The following is a 17,272-nucleotide window of genomic DNA, read 5'->3' as shown; positions in this document are numbered from 1 at the left end:
TCCACCCACGGCTGCATCTTGGTGAGCCAATCGCAGAGCACGGCAAGCCACTCCTTGACAACCTATAAAAGTGGACCACGAAGAATCATTAGATTCGACACGAATGTATGAGCCAAGTTCATTCATAATTACCTGTGGTCCTGGCGACTGACACGCTCCAACGCGGTGGGCACCGAAAACTCCTGGCGCTGCCCAAATTGTCTCCTGACTCTCCAGGGGCAATATGCCTCAACCGCGATGTCGTAAACCAGGACGGCTGTAGTAAGCCACAGGCTCCCAGAAAACGTCCTCGGGCGTCAGCATGTCGAGCTCCGAAACAAACTCAGGATATGCGCGTCTAACCTACGCATGCGCCCAGGACCTCTGCAGTCCGAATAAGTAAAATTAAAAGTGCACTAATGCATCGTGTAACAATGAATAACAAAATTAGATTTGTTGCGAACATACCTGACGCCAGATCCAGAGAGTTCCCATAGTGGGCCTGTCATCCTCCTCATCGCCGTACATGGCCTAGTGGTAAGGCTCGTGGCTGACGATGGGCCGACCAACGGCTAGCCTCTCATACGACCAAAGTTGCAGCAGTAGTGGGCACCCTGCCAGGATAGTGTTCCCATGTGTCTTCCTGCAGCCGTTGCAGAGTCCACGGTAAGTGGCTGCAAGTACCGCCTCACCCCAGCTGTAGGCCGGTACGTCCTCATCCCCATCCGCAACCTCCCGTGCATACGGAAGGAGAATCTTATCGACCGAGTTGCCATGAGTGTTGTTGAACATGATGTAACCAAACAACCAAAGCAGGTACGCCTCCAACGATCTGGTCACACTGTACTCGTCGGCATCCGCAGGCAACAGGGTAGGCTGCATAAACAATTAAGATTAATGGTTTGAACTAACAATGCAACATGTGAATTGTAATAATTAAACTTAAATATGCAATGAATACGTACTGTAAACTGTAGGAACCAGGTCTTCAAAGGATCTGCTGCTCGCGAGTGTGGGTTGATCGGACCTGCTTCTTCCACGCGGTCAACCAGGGCAAAACGGGCCTCCAAGTCATCCTTCCACGAGACCGCCACCACACGCGGACCTACAGCCTCTCCGACGATAGGGAGGCCGAGGAGGTAGGCCACGTCCTACATCATAGGAGTCATCTCCCCACACGGGAGGTGGAACATGTGTGTCTCCGGCCTCCATCTGTCAACGAGCGCCGTCAGGAGGGATCGGTCGAGCTGAATTGTCCCACCCTCGACAAGACGGCCCAGAGTCAGTAGACCGGACTCACGTAACCTGCAATAAACAAAACTGTCGAAACAAAGGAATACCGACGAATACATAAGTGATAAACAATAATATTTCATTACATACCTGTCAACCCAATCGTGGTGTATAGAGATCGTCTCCCCAGGTGGACGAGGACGTAGCACCTCTAGGGCTCGGTGCTCAACTGCTGCAAAGAAAGACCTGTGGCTCGAGTCGATAACTGGGTCTAGCAAGGAGTCCATCTTCATACCTGTATTCAAAAATATATGAGAACACATAGGTACATATATGTTCCATACAAACTGGACGCACGATATTTATACATTACAGATAGGTTCGATACAAACTGGACGCATGATTACTACATATTACAGATAGGTTCGATACAAACTGGACGCACGATATTTATACATTATAGATATATTCCATACAAACTGGACGCACGATTACTACATATTACAGATATGTTCGATACAAACTCCACGTACGACTAGTATATAGGTACAAACTGCACACTGGTGGATCATGACACCGAGTGCCTTCCACGAGCAATTCTCGCCGATGATCGTCTGAACGTAGGAGGTGCTCCATCTCTGGGATTTCCGGAAGGACCGACGTCAGCAGCATCGTGAAGTGCATTCTGAGGATACTTCTTATAGTTGTGACCCAATGCTCCACATTGGCTGCAACGCTTTTGTGCCTTGCTTGCTTCGGACTCGTCCATACCATTCCGAATACGACGTGTCTGACGACGGCCTTTGCCTTTCCTAGTGGCTAGATCAGGAATAAACATCTTATCCTCATTATCCTGAATGAAAGGTCCCACTATTCCAATCCCGTATACCTCATGTCTCCAGGTGGATACAGCTGCTTCCTTGCTGAAGTAAGGTGAAACAAATACTCCTGGCTGCAACCCAGACTCTGCACATGTCGCAATGAGATGTGAGCATGGCAAATGCAATAACTTAGGCTTCATGCAGGAGCAGAAGGCTTTGCCATCTACTGTAATCAAACTCTTCTGTACCACCCTATCTCTACGGATACCACGACCAGTTCTATTCTTGCATAGAACCTCAAATCTATGCTACATTGTACCTGTCGATATGACGCAGTGCAGTTTGGCATTTTCAATCTTCTGTTGCATATATTGTGTCACTCTTGTGCAAAACTGAATTTGGGGGTTGCTGATGTTTATGCTTGCAGCCATGTAACGCTCTCTGAAATACTTCATGCACCCATACATGATGAACTCAACAATTCACACAAGAGGAAAGGCACGACAAGAACGCATAACCATATTGAAACACTCTGCATGGTTCGTTGTCTCAATACCATACCGTATTCCGTTGGTATCATAAAGGAATGACCATTTCTCCTTAAGTGCACCTCGAATCTAGTGTGAAAATGGCTTCTCAATTGAATCCCTAGCCTCTGCAGCCTGACTCGTGCTTGTTCCTGATGCCCTTACCTTCACTAGCTCTGCAGTCAACTGATTAAGCATCTGTCATAATACATTGAATTTTCTCTGTTGATTTTGGGTGCACAACCTCTTAAACATGTTCTTAAAATCCTTGTTCTTGAAGTGGTCATAGAAGTTTGCACCCATATGCCTAATACACCACCTGTTTTGGACATCGGGCCACAATGGAGGCGTTGTCGCAGTTTCACGTTGCAATTTCAGTATTGATTGTAGTAGACCTGCATGCCTATCACTAATAAGGCACACATCTGGACGTGCAGCAACAACATGAACCTTCACTCATTCAAGGAACCAATACCAACTGTCTAAGTTCTCATTCTCAACAAATGCAAATGGGAGCGGAACTATTTGGTTGTTGCAATCTACCCCGATTGCGGTGAGTATCTGACCTTTATACCTTCCAGTCAGAAATGTGCCATCAATGCAGAGCACCGGAAGACAACACTGAAATGCCCTAACACAGGCACCTAGGCAAAAGAAGGCTCGTTGCATAATGCTTTGCCCCCTAGTCACGGCTGGTACGAGGTATGTGTCATAAAACCTTTCAGGATTTCTAGCAGCAACCTGGGATAACATACGAGGTAGGTTATCATATGATGCCTCGTATGTGCCGAACCGCATCTCGAACACCCTTTGTTTAGCCCGCCATGCCTTCAAATAACTAATGGTGTACTGGTAAGTCTGCTCAATGTGTCGAACAATCATTTTTGGCTCATAATTTGGGTTGTCCATAATCAACCCATATATTTGCTTTGCAACAAAATCGCATGTTATATTGCGATGCGAGGGAAGAACTTCTGACAGCAAACAAGTGTGCTCTGTCACAATGGAACATTTCCAGTTCGACTTCTATTTTCCCTTGAATGCATGTACTCGCCATGGACATCCATCATTCACACACTTCACCTCATATTCTTTACTGCCAGACTTTACGACTCTAAATTCTCGTTTCAATGATATTGCCCATAGTCTCACATCATCTTTTACGGCTTCAATGTTTGGATATGTTGCACCTTGCACTACCTCATTCCCTCTATACTCTCACTCCTGATTTCATACGTCTTCTACGACATGATTGTCAAAACCATGCTCCTTCCACTCTTTTGGCAATGAGTACTGCTCGTCATCAGATGAGCCTCATATTCTTCCATCTCCATTACGGTTTGGTCTTCTGCCTCCATCTCGTCCACAATGCTATGTATCCTCTCTCCCTCATCAGCAAGGCCCTGTGGTCCGATATTTTGGTTCTCTATCTCTTCTGACTCATCTTGCTCAACATAGTTGGTCTCTCTTTGAATACTCGAAGTTGCTTGATCTGCACCATGTTGGATTTCATTTTGTGTCTTTTTCCGGGTTTGAACAAGAATGGCCAGAGGCCACCCACGCTCTAGAGCTGATTGCATGTACTTCTACCAGTCATCAGTGCTGTGTATCATCATCAATTCCCATAAATCACTTTCTACCTCCCAATTAACAAGAGACTGGACGGTCATCACATGTGTCTCCGGATCAACACGTAACCCACACTGCAGCCACTTATATATGGAATCAAAACTCCTCTCCAGAGGTTTATCTATGGCGCTAGATGTGCACTTAAAGGCAGAAATGTCTACTCTATTTGGCCCATACAAAACATTGTAGTCACCAAAAAATACTTGAAACTGCATCATGCTCGACATATCTGTATATCACAGAATACTTATCGAGTTATACTCTTTACTTCACTACCTTATTCAATAATCCGTAAAAACTAAGTATGGATTTCAACTACAACATATAAGTATTCATAACTACGTGATGACACTCAAATTCTATACTGCATATGCGAAATTCTATTCTAAATCGTAATTAATTTATAAACACGTCTCTAATAGTACTGCAATTGTAATAATAAACGCGTAGTATTAATTTTCTAAACTAATTTACTACTACGTAACTAAAGTATCATTAAACTCCTACTTAAATAGTTCTACTATAGCACTAATTAAATTAAATTACTATACAATACCAATGGAAAAATACATAAGTTAAATGTACTTACTTGCAGATCACAAGTGCGCAATTCGGCAGGGCTTCACCGTTTCCCTTCTCGTCACCCATCTCTTTTTTTCTAGATTTTTGGTGGAATTTTTGGACTCAAATGAGAAAAAATGGGGATCAAGGGCTTATATAGTGGGGGCTGAGCCGGTCGCCCGTGGGGGGCGGCGACAGGGCCCCCCATGTCGCCCGAGGGGGGGGCGACAGCCCCCTGTCGCCTGTGGGTGGGGCCCCCAGTCGCCCGAGAGGGGGGGCGACAGGCCCCCACGCACCCCGGTCAGGGACCTATTTGCAAATTAGAAGAAAAAAATTACAAGCAGGTCCTTTCGCCTCTTGGGAGGGCAACCGGGATATATTTTCGAAATTTTTCGAAACGGACATATACTTTTGAAATTTTTTTAAATATAAAAAAGAAAAAAAATCCGGTTGGAGGTATGTGGTTTCGGCCGCCGCGGCCCACGGGCATCGCCGGGCCCATTCTGCTCGCTACCGCTGTGGGCTGTGGCCGCGTTGGGAAGCCACCTTATAAACGGATTTACATGGATCGATAGAGAACGCAATCATCTACACGCATGCAAAGGTTGAACTTGAACAAAAATATATGCAAGAAAAAAAAAGAGAAATCATCGCTTGAATAGTTGCGGATTGTGGACACACGAACAGTTCCACCCGCAACTATTTAGGTGCTGATTTCACCTTTTTGTTTCTCCTTCACAGATTTTTGTGCAAGCTCAAATTTTGCATGCACACAGATGATTGCTTGCTCCATCTATCTATATTTTTTTATTTAGTTTTACCTGCACCGATTTAGGTGCCTGCGGATTAAAAGGTTGGTATATGTTCTTGCCTCGTGGCTCCCGAATCCCGATCGGTGCGGCGGGTCCGATGCCTCCGACGCGTCCTTTCCGCGGAGGCCTCACGAGTCGCGAGCAATCAGTTTTAAAAGATTATCCTATTCTTATTCCAATTGTTAAACAAAAACTTGAGTAAGCCCAACCGCACAAGTACACCGGGACCATCCTCCCAAGGACGGAAGGGACATGGCCGAGGCGCAGAGCAGGTGCGAGTGCGTGATGCGATCGTGCCAGTGGCATCGTCGAGTCCGGCATGATCCTCCGGCATGATTACTAAACAAGGCGCATTATTGCATAGCGCCTGGATAGAAATAAAATAAAACAAGGCGCTGATGAGTGATTGAGATGGTGTGGCTGGTGATGGATCGGAGTCCAACCACTAATCAGTAATCAGGATGGGGGGCGGCGTTTCGCTCGCTATTGTGCTCCGTGTCAGCGGCAGAATCATAGGCCGCGCGCCGGCCGATCCGTACCGTACGCTCCAAACGGGACGCATGTTACGCCGAAACGGAGCATTTCATCGCGTCCAGCGCACTGGGCCAAATAAAATTAGAGCTCGCCGTTGACGGTTTGAGTTTAGTAATCTAAATCTTCTGACGACATCCGGTAGCAGGCTGAATGAAGCGCAGATCAACACAAGGACAATAATATAGCACTGTAGTAAACGCCCGAAAAGAATCTTAATGAGTGCTCTGATTGATGAAGAAGAAGCAGCAGCAGCGGGAGGAGGAAGCGGTCAGGACGCACCAAGGAACCGGCCGGCCAAGAGCAGAACAGGATAGGATGACGAGGACAGACGACGCAACGGCCGGCGCATCCTGTCACGCTATCCACGAAATCTGATGAGGCGTTCTCGCCTTCTAGGATCTAGAGCCACTTGGGTGGAGGGGGTGGCGATTGTTGTGTCCTGGCCGGTCCGGGAGCAGCCTACCACGGCAGCACAACAGACGACGACACTTAGGTTAGGAGCTGACGAGCTCATGGCTTAACTGGTTGGCTGCCATGAGGAGTGGCTGTGTACGGATTGTATATTCAGCAATCATTCAGAGAGCGAGCGGTTAGAGAGATACTCCGTATACCACTAGTACTGATTCAGAACGAATTAAGAATGGGTCATATATATATATATATATATATATATATATATATATATATATATATATATGAATAACTACGCAAATTATTGGTCCAGAGGTAGAGGGGTCGTTGGTCATTCAGACCATGCCACAACTGATGTAACTTGATTTGTTTCTTCAACGGTCTCAGAAATGCATTGCTTTGATTAAGAGTTTCATGCTGCAGGACTGGCAGAGTTGCAGCATGAGGAGATGCTTAATGCAGGTTGTTTTTTCTTCTCAGGAACTTTATCTTTTAGTTGCGTGTCTGAGTTTGTTGAAGTCTATATCACGAGACCTTCATTAACGCTTTCAGCACTACTTGGACTGATTGATTGATGATAATTAATTGATATCTGACATGCTTAGTCCCGATGAAAAGATGATCTCACATGCGCGTTAAGTATTCAACACAATGATTACTAGTTAATTATGCACATAATGCATGCATTGTCAAATGCAGATCATTTTATTGCAGAAGTCCGTCTGTCCTCATCAGCGTAGAAATAATGCAGTTAAATACTTCTCTTCAATTCTGATTTATTAATGTTAAAACTAACAGGGTTGGGAGCGTCGAAGAAGTACTAAATCCGTACCAATGCGATGGTGCCAACTTAAATAACTTCCAGTTGAGATTGAGCTAAAAAACAATTCGGTCCGATCTACACATGTATCTATATCTATCAATGGCTCAACCCCCCCCCCCCCTTGAATAAATTTTCTACCAAAAAATATATAATGATGTTGTGTATGTATCTTTTTCTCATCAATTCAATTTTTTTAACAAAATTTTTTGTATGATATCAGAATAGGTCCTTGTTACTTTGAGTGAGCTTCTGAAAACATTGGGCATCTATCTTCCTAAATAAGTTATAGTTAAATTAGAGAACCACTATTTATTTGTAAAATAAAGATTAAAATACTAATGAACGAAGAGATATATAAGTCCTATTTTTGTTTTCACTGAAAAAGGAGAATTAAACTCAATGGGTTGATTGACACCATACTCACGTAATTAACCTTTCTAACTCTTTTAAGTAGAGTTTGCGTGCATTATCTCTCTCACACACACGCGCGTGCGCACGTACACCATAAAACTCGATCGGGAAGAGGGGTATGATGGCCCCATGTTTTGTTTTTTATTAAAAGCAAACGACTTCGGCTTTTCGGCCGAGAAAATCCCTCGAACTATGGCTTTTCTAGCCAGTGTGGGGAAATTTTTTAACCTCTGTCTAACATTCGCTCCACTAAAAGTCGAACTTAGGACCTGAGAAATACATCGGAGCCATCTAACCAAGTCAGCTAGAGGCCCTTTCGCGATCACGCTCGGGGTACACTCTCCTACCACCATGACACCATCCATACCTATATTGATGCGCCCTAGCGCATCTCGAAATATAATTAGAGGTTTGCCCACTTGCCTGTTTGGTCGCGCCACTTGCCCCGGCGCGACAGATAGCCTCTGTCGCGACAGTGCATGTGGCGCGACAGGGTGGCCATGCTGGCGGCCCGAGCCAGCTCTGCGCTGCGTCGGCGATGATGTGGCCCTACCTGTCGCGCACATGCGGGCTGGTGCGACAGGTAGGATGTTCTGGGCCCGCGCCGGCCTCTTCTCCCCCACCCTCCCTTTCTTTCCCTCACTCCTCCCCGAGCAACCCTCCTCCAGCGTGTCGCCGCCGGCCCCCCAGATCCCCCCCGAAATCCGGCGTTTGGGGGGGATTGGGGGGAAACATTCCCCACCCTTCTCCGAATGTATTACTCTCATTTTTTCTCTTTTAACCATACACATTTGTAGATATTAGCGATTCTTGGTGATTAGGGTTTGGTTCTTGATTTGAAAAATAATGTCGTAGTTGATAGTTTTGTCATGATTAGTGCTCTAGATGATACGTAGATGGTACTCTGCTCTCGATTTGGACGTGAGGTAGTACGTGTATGTATCGATTAATATGATTTCTAAAATTGAGTAGTGAGAATGTTAATATGAATTTTACTCGTGGATACTAGCCTGCCGGCAGGCTTTGAGCGGCGCTTGCCCTTGACTTGGACAGCCACTAAAACGGAACATCTAGGAACTCCGCCTTGGCACGGCAGGCAGATGCAGATCTCAATTATTAGGGGGCCGAGCTGGAGGAGTGGCACCCAAACTCTGCCACCGGCCACACGGCCATCACATCTCAGTCAGATAATAGGCCTGCGTGTGCGTGTGGACTGTGGACGGGGTCCCATCCATCCATGCGGGCGCTGGATTGATTGAACGCGCCCAGGAGACGAACATGTGCTGGTTGGCCACACAAATTGGCCTCCGGTTTCCATCCCCCAGCGCGGCGCATCATTTCACCAGTACCCACTAGGGATTAGTCGCCCGGCCGGCCGGAACGTTCTCGCAGGGCATCATTACGTACGCGGATGGCGGACGTGCGCCGGGCAAGAACCACCTCCTCCAGGGCCACTCTTTCCCCGATCCATTGGGGGATGATGGTCATCCAGATCGAGTGCGTATATTATCTCCAAGTGGAAGCAAGAAGATAATTAATGGGATAAATATCAGAATATGATGTATAAATAATTATTGGTAATATAATTCCACCGATGGAAGAGATTAGCACCACCAGGACCATCGCACATATTCACCTGCAAAAGTAGGTACAGGTGTCAGTTGCCCCTTCTCATAATGAGAGAGGGTTAGTTCTGTCATTGCAAATTTGCACAAGTCATTTTCTAAACACTTTCCCTTTCATGAAACTTACGCAACCCCACTCGTCGCTACACTTTTTCTCAAAATGAATAAATAAATAAATAAAGCAGGTCTTAGTGGAACAGTAAACAGCACCTCAATAATTGTGGCATCTTCATGAACGTATGCCCCAGGAATGAGGAATCACACAATCTACACCATAGCTTGAATTTTAAATAATTCCGAATTAGCATGGAAAATCACAGCCACTCCTCGGTTTTGAGTACTGAAGACTAGACCTCTCGCACAAATGTGCCTCACGAGGACGATATTACCTGCCTGTGCAAGCATCACTATTGTTGGCACCATCAGCACCATAATTGTGTGAGGTGGATATATTGTGTGCCTTGCTCTGAACCTAGCCAAACACTTGGGACTCTCCGGTCTCCACCAAGAACAAATTTCTGGTGAAAATGTTGCCCCACACTACGTATTAAGCTCCATCCATATATAGCATCATCGCATCAGGCAACACTGGCAGGAGAGAAATCATGAATCCTGCATAAAACCTCCAACATTCCAGTTGCCAGCTCTAAAACCAACACCATCAGCTGGAAGCCCACACAAACCATAAAGAATGCATCCATCCAGTTCAATTCTACGTATTCTGCAACGTGTAGAATCATATGTAGCCACAAATCTCTCATCATCGCATTTGGAGGCAGCAAGGATCATTGAGGAGAAATTTCTGAAGCTCCTTGGATTTCTGTCCACGAAGCTTTCTACCATGTCCAGATGTGTGACACAATTCATCACACACTCTTTCTGGCGTCTGGTTTTCCAAAGCAATCCTTTTGTAGTTCAACTCATTTACTTCGTGGCAATCTCCTTTGCTGGTTTTCTTGCTCTGAAGAGTCTCAACCCGCATGGGAAGCCAGTTCCAAGGGATTTTGACCTGATGTTCACCTCTGTGTCCGCAGCGACTGTCTCAAGCATGTCGACAATTGAGATGGAGGACTTATCTGACCAGCAGCTCTGGGTTCTGATCCTTCTGATGCTATTAGGAGGGGAAGTGTTCACCTCAATGCTAGGGCTTCATTTGAACAATGCAAAGGCCAACAAAGAAGTGCTTTCCCAAAGAAGCTTGAGTTCAATCAGGAGGGAAATCGAGATCAGCATTTCTGCCAACAACATAGATCAGATTGATATGGAATGTGGCCAATCAGAAGCTGTTATATCACACAACCAGGTACAGCAAACCAAAAGCACAAGACATAGTTCTCGCACTATCTTGGCCCACATAGTGACAGGTTATTTTTTAGCTAGTGTTGTGTGCAGCTCTGTAGTCATTATTATTTACTTTTGGCTTAACTCAGATGCAAGGCAAGTCCTACACAGTAAAGATATCAAAATATGCACCTTTGCCATCTTCACAGCAGTGTCCTCATTTGCAAACTGCGGGTTCACTCCACTAAACAGTAACATGCAAGCTTTCACAAACAACTCCGTTCTTTTGCTTCTAGTGATCCCCCAAATTCTAGCAGGCAATACTTTATTTTCACCACTCCTAAGGTTAAGTGTGTGGGCCTTAGGGAAACTCAGCGGAGAACAAGAGTACACTCGCATCCTTCAGCATCCTGAGGAGACTGGATACAAGCATTTGCCCACACAGCGGAACTCTGTTTACATCTTTCTCACAGTAACAGGGCTGATTTTGTTGCAAGTTATATCTCTTTTCTCTTTTGAGCGGGGTTCAAAGGCCTTTGGAAGAATGAACTGGTTTCAGAAATTGGTAGGCTCATTGTTTCAGAGTGTCAGTACAAGACAAGCCGGTGAAGCTGTCCTTGACATCTCAACCTTCTCATCACCAACTTTGTTGCTATTTGCAATAGTCATGTCAGTATCCCTTGCAACCCCTATTTCAGCATAAATCTTGTTAATCTAACCTGCATACTTAGATCGGTCATTATGTCAGAATCATTTTCAGAAACTTTGCACAGGTAGAATAGTCTCAACACTAAAAACTACTCCGCAAATGAAATGAGCCAAAACCACTGAAGTGGCTAAGTGCTAAAACTTGTAAGAATGAGAAACTGGTAAAACCTAATTAGCAGAATACCAGCCTTATGTTTTCCTATGAATTTGAATGAACATCCAGATAAGAATATTTTCTCCCATGCTACCTAGAAGGCTAGAAGATCATGGTTGAGTAAACAAACTTAAGTGCGCTTAATGCTTCTTTTAATAACAGACTGTTACTTGTCTGCAGGTACCTTCCTTCCAATATATCATTTCTCCCAATCAATAGTGATAAACAGCCCTTGGCAGATAAAAAACCGAGTCGAAGAGCAATGTGGAAGGATTTCAGCATTACCAGCCCTGCATGCCTCGCATTATTCACATTTTTGGCATGTATAACTGAAAGGAAGTCAATGTCTGCCGATCCACTAAATTTCAATGTCTTCAGCATGATGTTTGAAGTGATCAGGCAAGTTCATATCCTTGCACAACTAAAGTCATGCCCATTCCAGAAACAGCATCCAAACATGAGTTATATCGACAAGGGGAAAATGCAATCAGTAAAAACAGCATAAACTAATTAGCATAAGCCAATTTCCAGGCATGTACCATGCCAATTATTCTTGTTGCTTCTAATTTCTAAGCAGTAACACAATTTCTTTTGCAGCGCGTTTGGCAATGTAGGGTACTCGCTAGGCTACAGTTGTGAGAAGATGATGAAACCTGATGCCACATGCAAAGCTGCTTCGTATGGGTTTGTCGGCTGGTGGACCGACGAAGGAAAGCTGATAATTATCCTGGTGATGTTCGTCGGGAAGCTCAAGAAGTTCATCATCAAAGAGGAAAAAGATTGACTGTGCACGCACAACACCACATCAGAGGGTGGAGACTGCCCGATTACAAGAATCATGAGGTAGTGGATCGGCTAAATCCAGAGCCTTGCCATCTTGTGCATCGCATGGAGAAAGATTGCCTGAGCAGCAATTCCATCAGTACAAAAATGCAAGAGATTCATCAGATATTCAGATGAATGAATGAAGAAATCACATGTGTCAAACTTGCAACTTACCGAATTCCGACCAGTAGATATGTATAGCGGGGAAAGATTAGGAGCGCTCGTAGGCTAATAGGTGCTTTTAGGCTTGTCATTTTCGCATATGCCAGGACAGACAAAAACACTGACGAACAGGGAGATTAGAGCGTCGCGGAAAAGGGGAACCGGCAGACGCGGGGCGTCGCCCCAACAAGGACAGAAACATCGAATCCGCGCGAGTACTCATGACGAAACGACCCCCGGCCACCGTTGCATCGACCTCGTCGGAGCCAGGGGGATGCTTTGGAGTTGCACAGTTGCAGGCTTGCAGTGCAGCTTGGGTCAGGGAGGTTCTGGCTGTGAATGGCCTGGCCAACACAGCAAACTGGGCCGCTGGCCCGCATACCCGTCGCTGTTGGGTGCACGGTGCACCGCCACAAGCCCACCCCGCGCCACGCTCCCCAGCTCCTGGACTGAGAAATAGCTCTGTTGGCTGAACTAGCCCATTCGAGCTATGTGCCTGGCTGAGGATTTTTCTTAAAAAAAAAGGTAAAACGCCCAAAGCCCCAAACGGGCTACAAACTTTCGTTCAAATGCCAAAAAAAACAGTACGAATTTCAGCCCAAGATGGCCAGTTACAAAGTTTTTTTCTTTTCTTTCAGAGGCCAAACCCCACAATAAGTGAAATTAAAAAAAATGAAATTGGGGCTATCCGATCTTACAGAAGTTGCATTCCTTACAATCAATCAGCTATAAAATTTTCTTCCCTCTGAGTGTAGTAGAAATTTCCTCTTAACTTTAATTTTTCAAAGAATTGTTCTCGAAGAACTTCCATGGGCTAATGCTAACAATAACTGTAACAACGCATGGTTTTTTTTTTGAAAGGCGCTCACTGTGCGGTTGGAGAAAAAGATGCGGGGCAGGGGTTCGAACACCCCCGCCGGCGCAGCTCCACCCATGGAGCCTTCACCACTGCGCTACAAGCCCATCCGCGCTTGACAAGAGGAATGAATGATGACATATTTTCGCAAACCTATATAGACATTCCCTTGTATGAACAAACAAACACTATTTATCTATATGATCAAGTTTCATCAATGCAAAGATGGCCCTACTAGCAACTGAGCACCATTTTCCCGAAAGAGCCAGCACCATCAAACTTTTTCTTTGCACCAGGCTAGTATTCATCCATCCTTATCTATCCTGTGAAATAAATACATTTGTTTTTGAAAGATAAATAAATACATTTGTCAACCATGCACGTCCAAAATGAAAAAGCGAAAGTATGGGTATATGCTGTGCCCGGGGGAAAAAATGAGAGATATGCTTAACAAATATATACCGTCAAAGATTACACTACTCCGTAGTCCGTATAGATGCTAAAAGAAAAGTCCGGGATATAGATGCTCTGAATTAAACAAAACGAGAAGGGCTCCCTTGCAAATCGAGATCAGACCGGCGGCGCGGCTCACCACGCACGCAGGAAGAGAAGGGAATAAAAGGCACCGCATCTCTTGGTCAGTGCTCCACCACCGCCAAATCGAGCACCTCAGAATGTCCGCGCAAGCTCTGCGCTAATGGTAGCCAGCCGTACGCAGAATGCGAGATCCATCATGTGCTCCATTCCAGTTCTCTGCTGTAAGCACAAACGAGACGCTATTACAGCTAGTTGTGAAGCCAAATAAGACAATAACGGCTAAAAGATGCTATAACAGCTAATAGTGAAACTAAATAAGACTAAGTTATAATTTTTTTTTCTCGAATACGTAGGAGAACCGCATATTTTTATATTAAAAAGAAAAAAATTCGAGGAAAAAGGAAAAGTTTTAGTACAACGCGCTATGGGCGTCCACAACTCTCGAATACGGCTAAGTTATATGTAGACACAAATAGTTGTACCTCTATGAACTAAGCATAGTAGGAGATTTAAAACCTTAGTTAGTTATTCCCTTCCTCTCTTTTATACACCTCCTATATAATTCTCTGTAAGCCGCGCCAGACGTACAAGCAAGACGCTCCTGGCTGGGCTAGAATGGCCGATGAAGAAGACGACGAAAGCGCACCACAACTTTGTACTAGCTAGCATTACTAGCGGCACTGTTGCTATCACCGTACCAATCTGCATTTGCAGTTGAAAACGTGTCGAAGCTTCAGACATGGCCACATGTTCTCCACATGAAGGCCACCAATAGAAAGCCAGTCATGAGTGATCTGGCTGCGGCTACGCCTAGCACCATGTGGAGGTCAAGAGGCGTCGCGTCTAGTACAGCTTTTGTGGGGGGTTTTTTTTTTAGGGTTACAGTTTCTGTGGTAGACGGGACGGGATGGGCACCAGCACCGGAAAGAATCCAATTCCCAAGTCCCGACGAACCAAAAAAAGGAACAGAAATTGCCGACCCGGTGGTGCAAAAACAAGGCATCTGTAAATCTGCCGACATGCCGGGCCCCTCTCTGCGCCAGTGAGGAGCGGAACCACAGAAAAAAAGGCCCGGATACTGAGCTGATACCCACAACAGCACTAGCTAGATCCTGAACAATTATAGTTAGATGCAATTGGAATTATAATACATACAAACACTTGGGATTGAAAATGCTTGTTGGTAGCATTTCTGTTAACTTATCTTTGAGTGGGTGCGTGCCATTCCCACCACGCCAAAATTCCTAACCGTTATAATACCAAGTATTATTCCTTATGAAAGTTTGTATTCATTCCTACAAGGAAAAGAGATTACTATGTTGTTCATCAATTTTACATTTAAAGCCACCAAAGCAATTTTCCCATTGTGTTCTTTTAATATGCGTGTATCACCGTTTCTTGCTGCTATAACCAAAGATAGCTAGGTCACTTATTGGTGCATCATTGTACCCGTTAACAGAGCAAACATGATCTGATTCCGAACCCCCACACGGACGCGGACGCGGACGCCCGTCCAAGTGAATCCAAAACGTGCTGTCCCGGATCAAGAGCAGCTCCGTTCGTAAACAGAAGCAGACATCACCTGCTTATTCCCGAGGGGGTGAGTCATCGATCTAAGCCTAGTTACCACTTATTACCAGCAGTCCCAAGACCTGCACCCGGCGTGATTACACATCACCTACGAGGTTGCGCAACACAATCGCTTTAGAGCAAGGCTTATAACGACTCTTGCTCGCTGGCGAAAATAAGATCCAGCTCAGCTCGGTGCTGCAGCTTTTTTCAGCAGCTGTGCCTTTATTTATTTGATGAAAGCGACAGCAGCCAATTAACCGTTGAATGCCGCCATTTTGCTCATCGCCCAGTGCTGCCTTCTCTTTCTCCCACGTCGGCATTTCGCCGGCTCTCCGGCCATCATTATACATGCTCTTAGGCAGACAAGCTGACACACGAAATCCAACAATGGGGATACACAGGGAGTCGGGGACCCATGCAAAACGAGGATACTGCCAAAATGTCCAATTGCGAGGTGCTCCGAGCAAAACACCAAGGAGTTGATGGTAATGAAATAATTGCCGAGTAGCAACGGACGTCGACAGCAGCATCAACCCTCCATTCCTCTCTAGATTTTGTAGGACCCCGTGTTAATCGATTTTCAGAGGTAATTCTTTTTCTTCAGGTCAGCTGTATACTCCAGTACCTTCTAAGAAGTAGTCATTAGGTCAGCTGTAAAGGCACGTAAGGACATATATATTGCTACACGTCAGCGGTTTCATAGATCGTCTCATGGAAGATCATATAGAATTTTTGATTAGGTGGAGGAGAGAGAGAGTGGGGAGAAAGAGAACAAGATGATTATTTCGCGAGGCAATCACCTCGTAGGCTAAAATTTAGGAGTATGAGACAATTTTCTCATCATTGTACGAGTTGTTGTTGCCATGCAACTAGGGATGTAAACGGATCGAATATGGACGGATATTACTGATATCGTATTTGTCTTTATATTTTTATGCGAACATGGAGTCAGATAAGGATAGTGTTAGTTTTTGTCGAATAAGATTGTAATGTATATCGACATCCTAAAAAGGTAACTTTTAATATTCGGATACGGATCAGTTACGGATATTGAAACCCAAAATCGGATATGGACGGATAAAAATCCTTCCAGACCAGATGAAATTTAAATACGGTAAAAAAAATATTTGTACCATTTACATCTCTGCATGCAATAACTCACAATATTTCCTTTTTTATGCACAAATTATGAAATTATATATTTACTATAAGCTAATTTATAAGACAAAACATTGTATATATTGCTTTTTACATCATCTCAAAATGACGTGGCAATGCATGAGAACGTCTATTAAACTAGACCAATGTACTTGCCCTAAGATTGTCATTTATAGTTAACATAATAGACAAGCCTGGTTTACAAACATTTTGAAAGACACTAACTGATTGAGTGCTATGTGGCTACAAATAACGATATATAATAGCTATAATGGGTAGTTTTTCTCATGCTCCCATACTGTATGCCTCTATCTCACAAAGAGTTCTCTCCCTCGTCCTTTTTTCTTGAAAAGATCTCCCTCGCCCTTCACCTCCCTTTCCAATTCCATTGGTATTCATCACCAACTACTACTCCATCTCTGCTAATTAAGATCAAAGATTCTCTTATGGGTTAAGGCTTCAATGGGATTTAGGCATTTGACAGAATTTGGAATTTAAAGTGTTAGGGAGGAAGATTTACCCGAGATAAGTATGTACATGTAATTTGTGGCCAGCTCGGTAACGGAGGAATGGAGGATGGCCAATAAGGTAATAATAATCAAACTTCAAATTGAAAATGTAATTATTGTACAATCATTGTGGCAGTTACATAT

General features: G+C 44.7%; 1 protein-coding gene across 2 annotated transcripts; it reads left to right on the top strand.

Annotated features, from left to right (window-relative positions):
* The first annotated feature begins 9,811 nt into the window (after positions 1 to 9,811).
* On the top strand, positions 9,812 to 12,503 carry LOC120641704 (cation transporter HKT4-like). Of its 2 annotated transcripts, XM_039917912.1 has the most exons (4): positions 9,849 to 10,669; positions 10,797 to 11,316; positions 11,690 to 11,908; positions 12,107 to 12,503. In XM_039917912.1, the coding sequence occupies exons 1-4, from the start codon at positions 10,633 to 10,635 to the stop codon at positions 12,291 to 12,293; spliced, it is 963 nt and encodes a 320-aa protein (XP_039773846.1). In that variant the 5' UTR covers positions 9,849 to 10,632; the 3' UTR covers positions 12,294 to 12,503. The 2 variants fall into 2 exon arrangements, with proteins under 2 accessions (XP_039773847.1, XP_039773846.1); XM_039917913.1 differs by having other exon boundaries at positions 9,812 to 11,316.
* Positions 12,504 to 17,272: the final 4,769 nt, after the last annotated feature.

The sequence above is a fragment of the Panicum virgatum genome, chromosome 7K, assembly GCF_016808335.1.
Source record: "Panicum virgatum strain AP13 chromosome 7K, P.virgatum_v5, whole genome shotgun sequence".
Classification (NCBI taxonomy): Eukaryota; Viridiplantae; Streptophyta; class Magnoliopsida; order Poales; family Poaceae; genus Panicum; species Panicum virgatum.
Note: the sequence above shows the minus strand (reverse complement) of the source record. Positions and strands in the feature narration are given on the sequence as shown.

Bases quoted from the DNA above. Each gene is read 5' to 3' on its own strand.
- LOC120641704 (XM_039917913.1), top strand. From the start codon at position 10,058: ATGCATCCATCCAGTTCAATTCTACGTATTCTGCAACGTGTAGAATCA. The intron at 11,317-11,689 runs GTCAGTATCCCT...ACTTGTCTGCAG, and splicing joins TTGCTATTTGCAATAGTCAT to GTACCTTCCTTCCAATATAT. The intron at 11,909-12,106 runs GCAAGTTCATAT...TTTCTTTTGCAG, and splicing joins ATGATGTTTGAAGTGATCAG to CGCGTTTGGCAATGTAGGGT.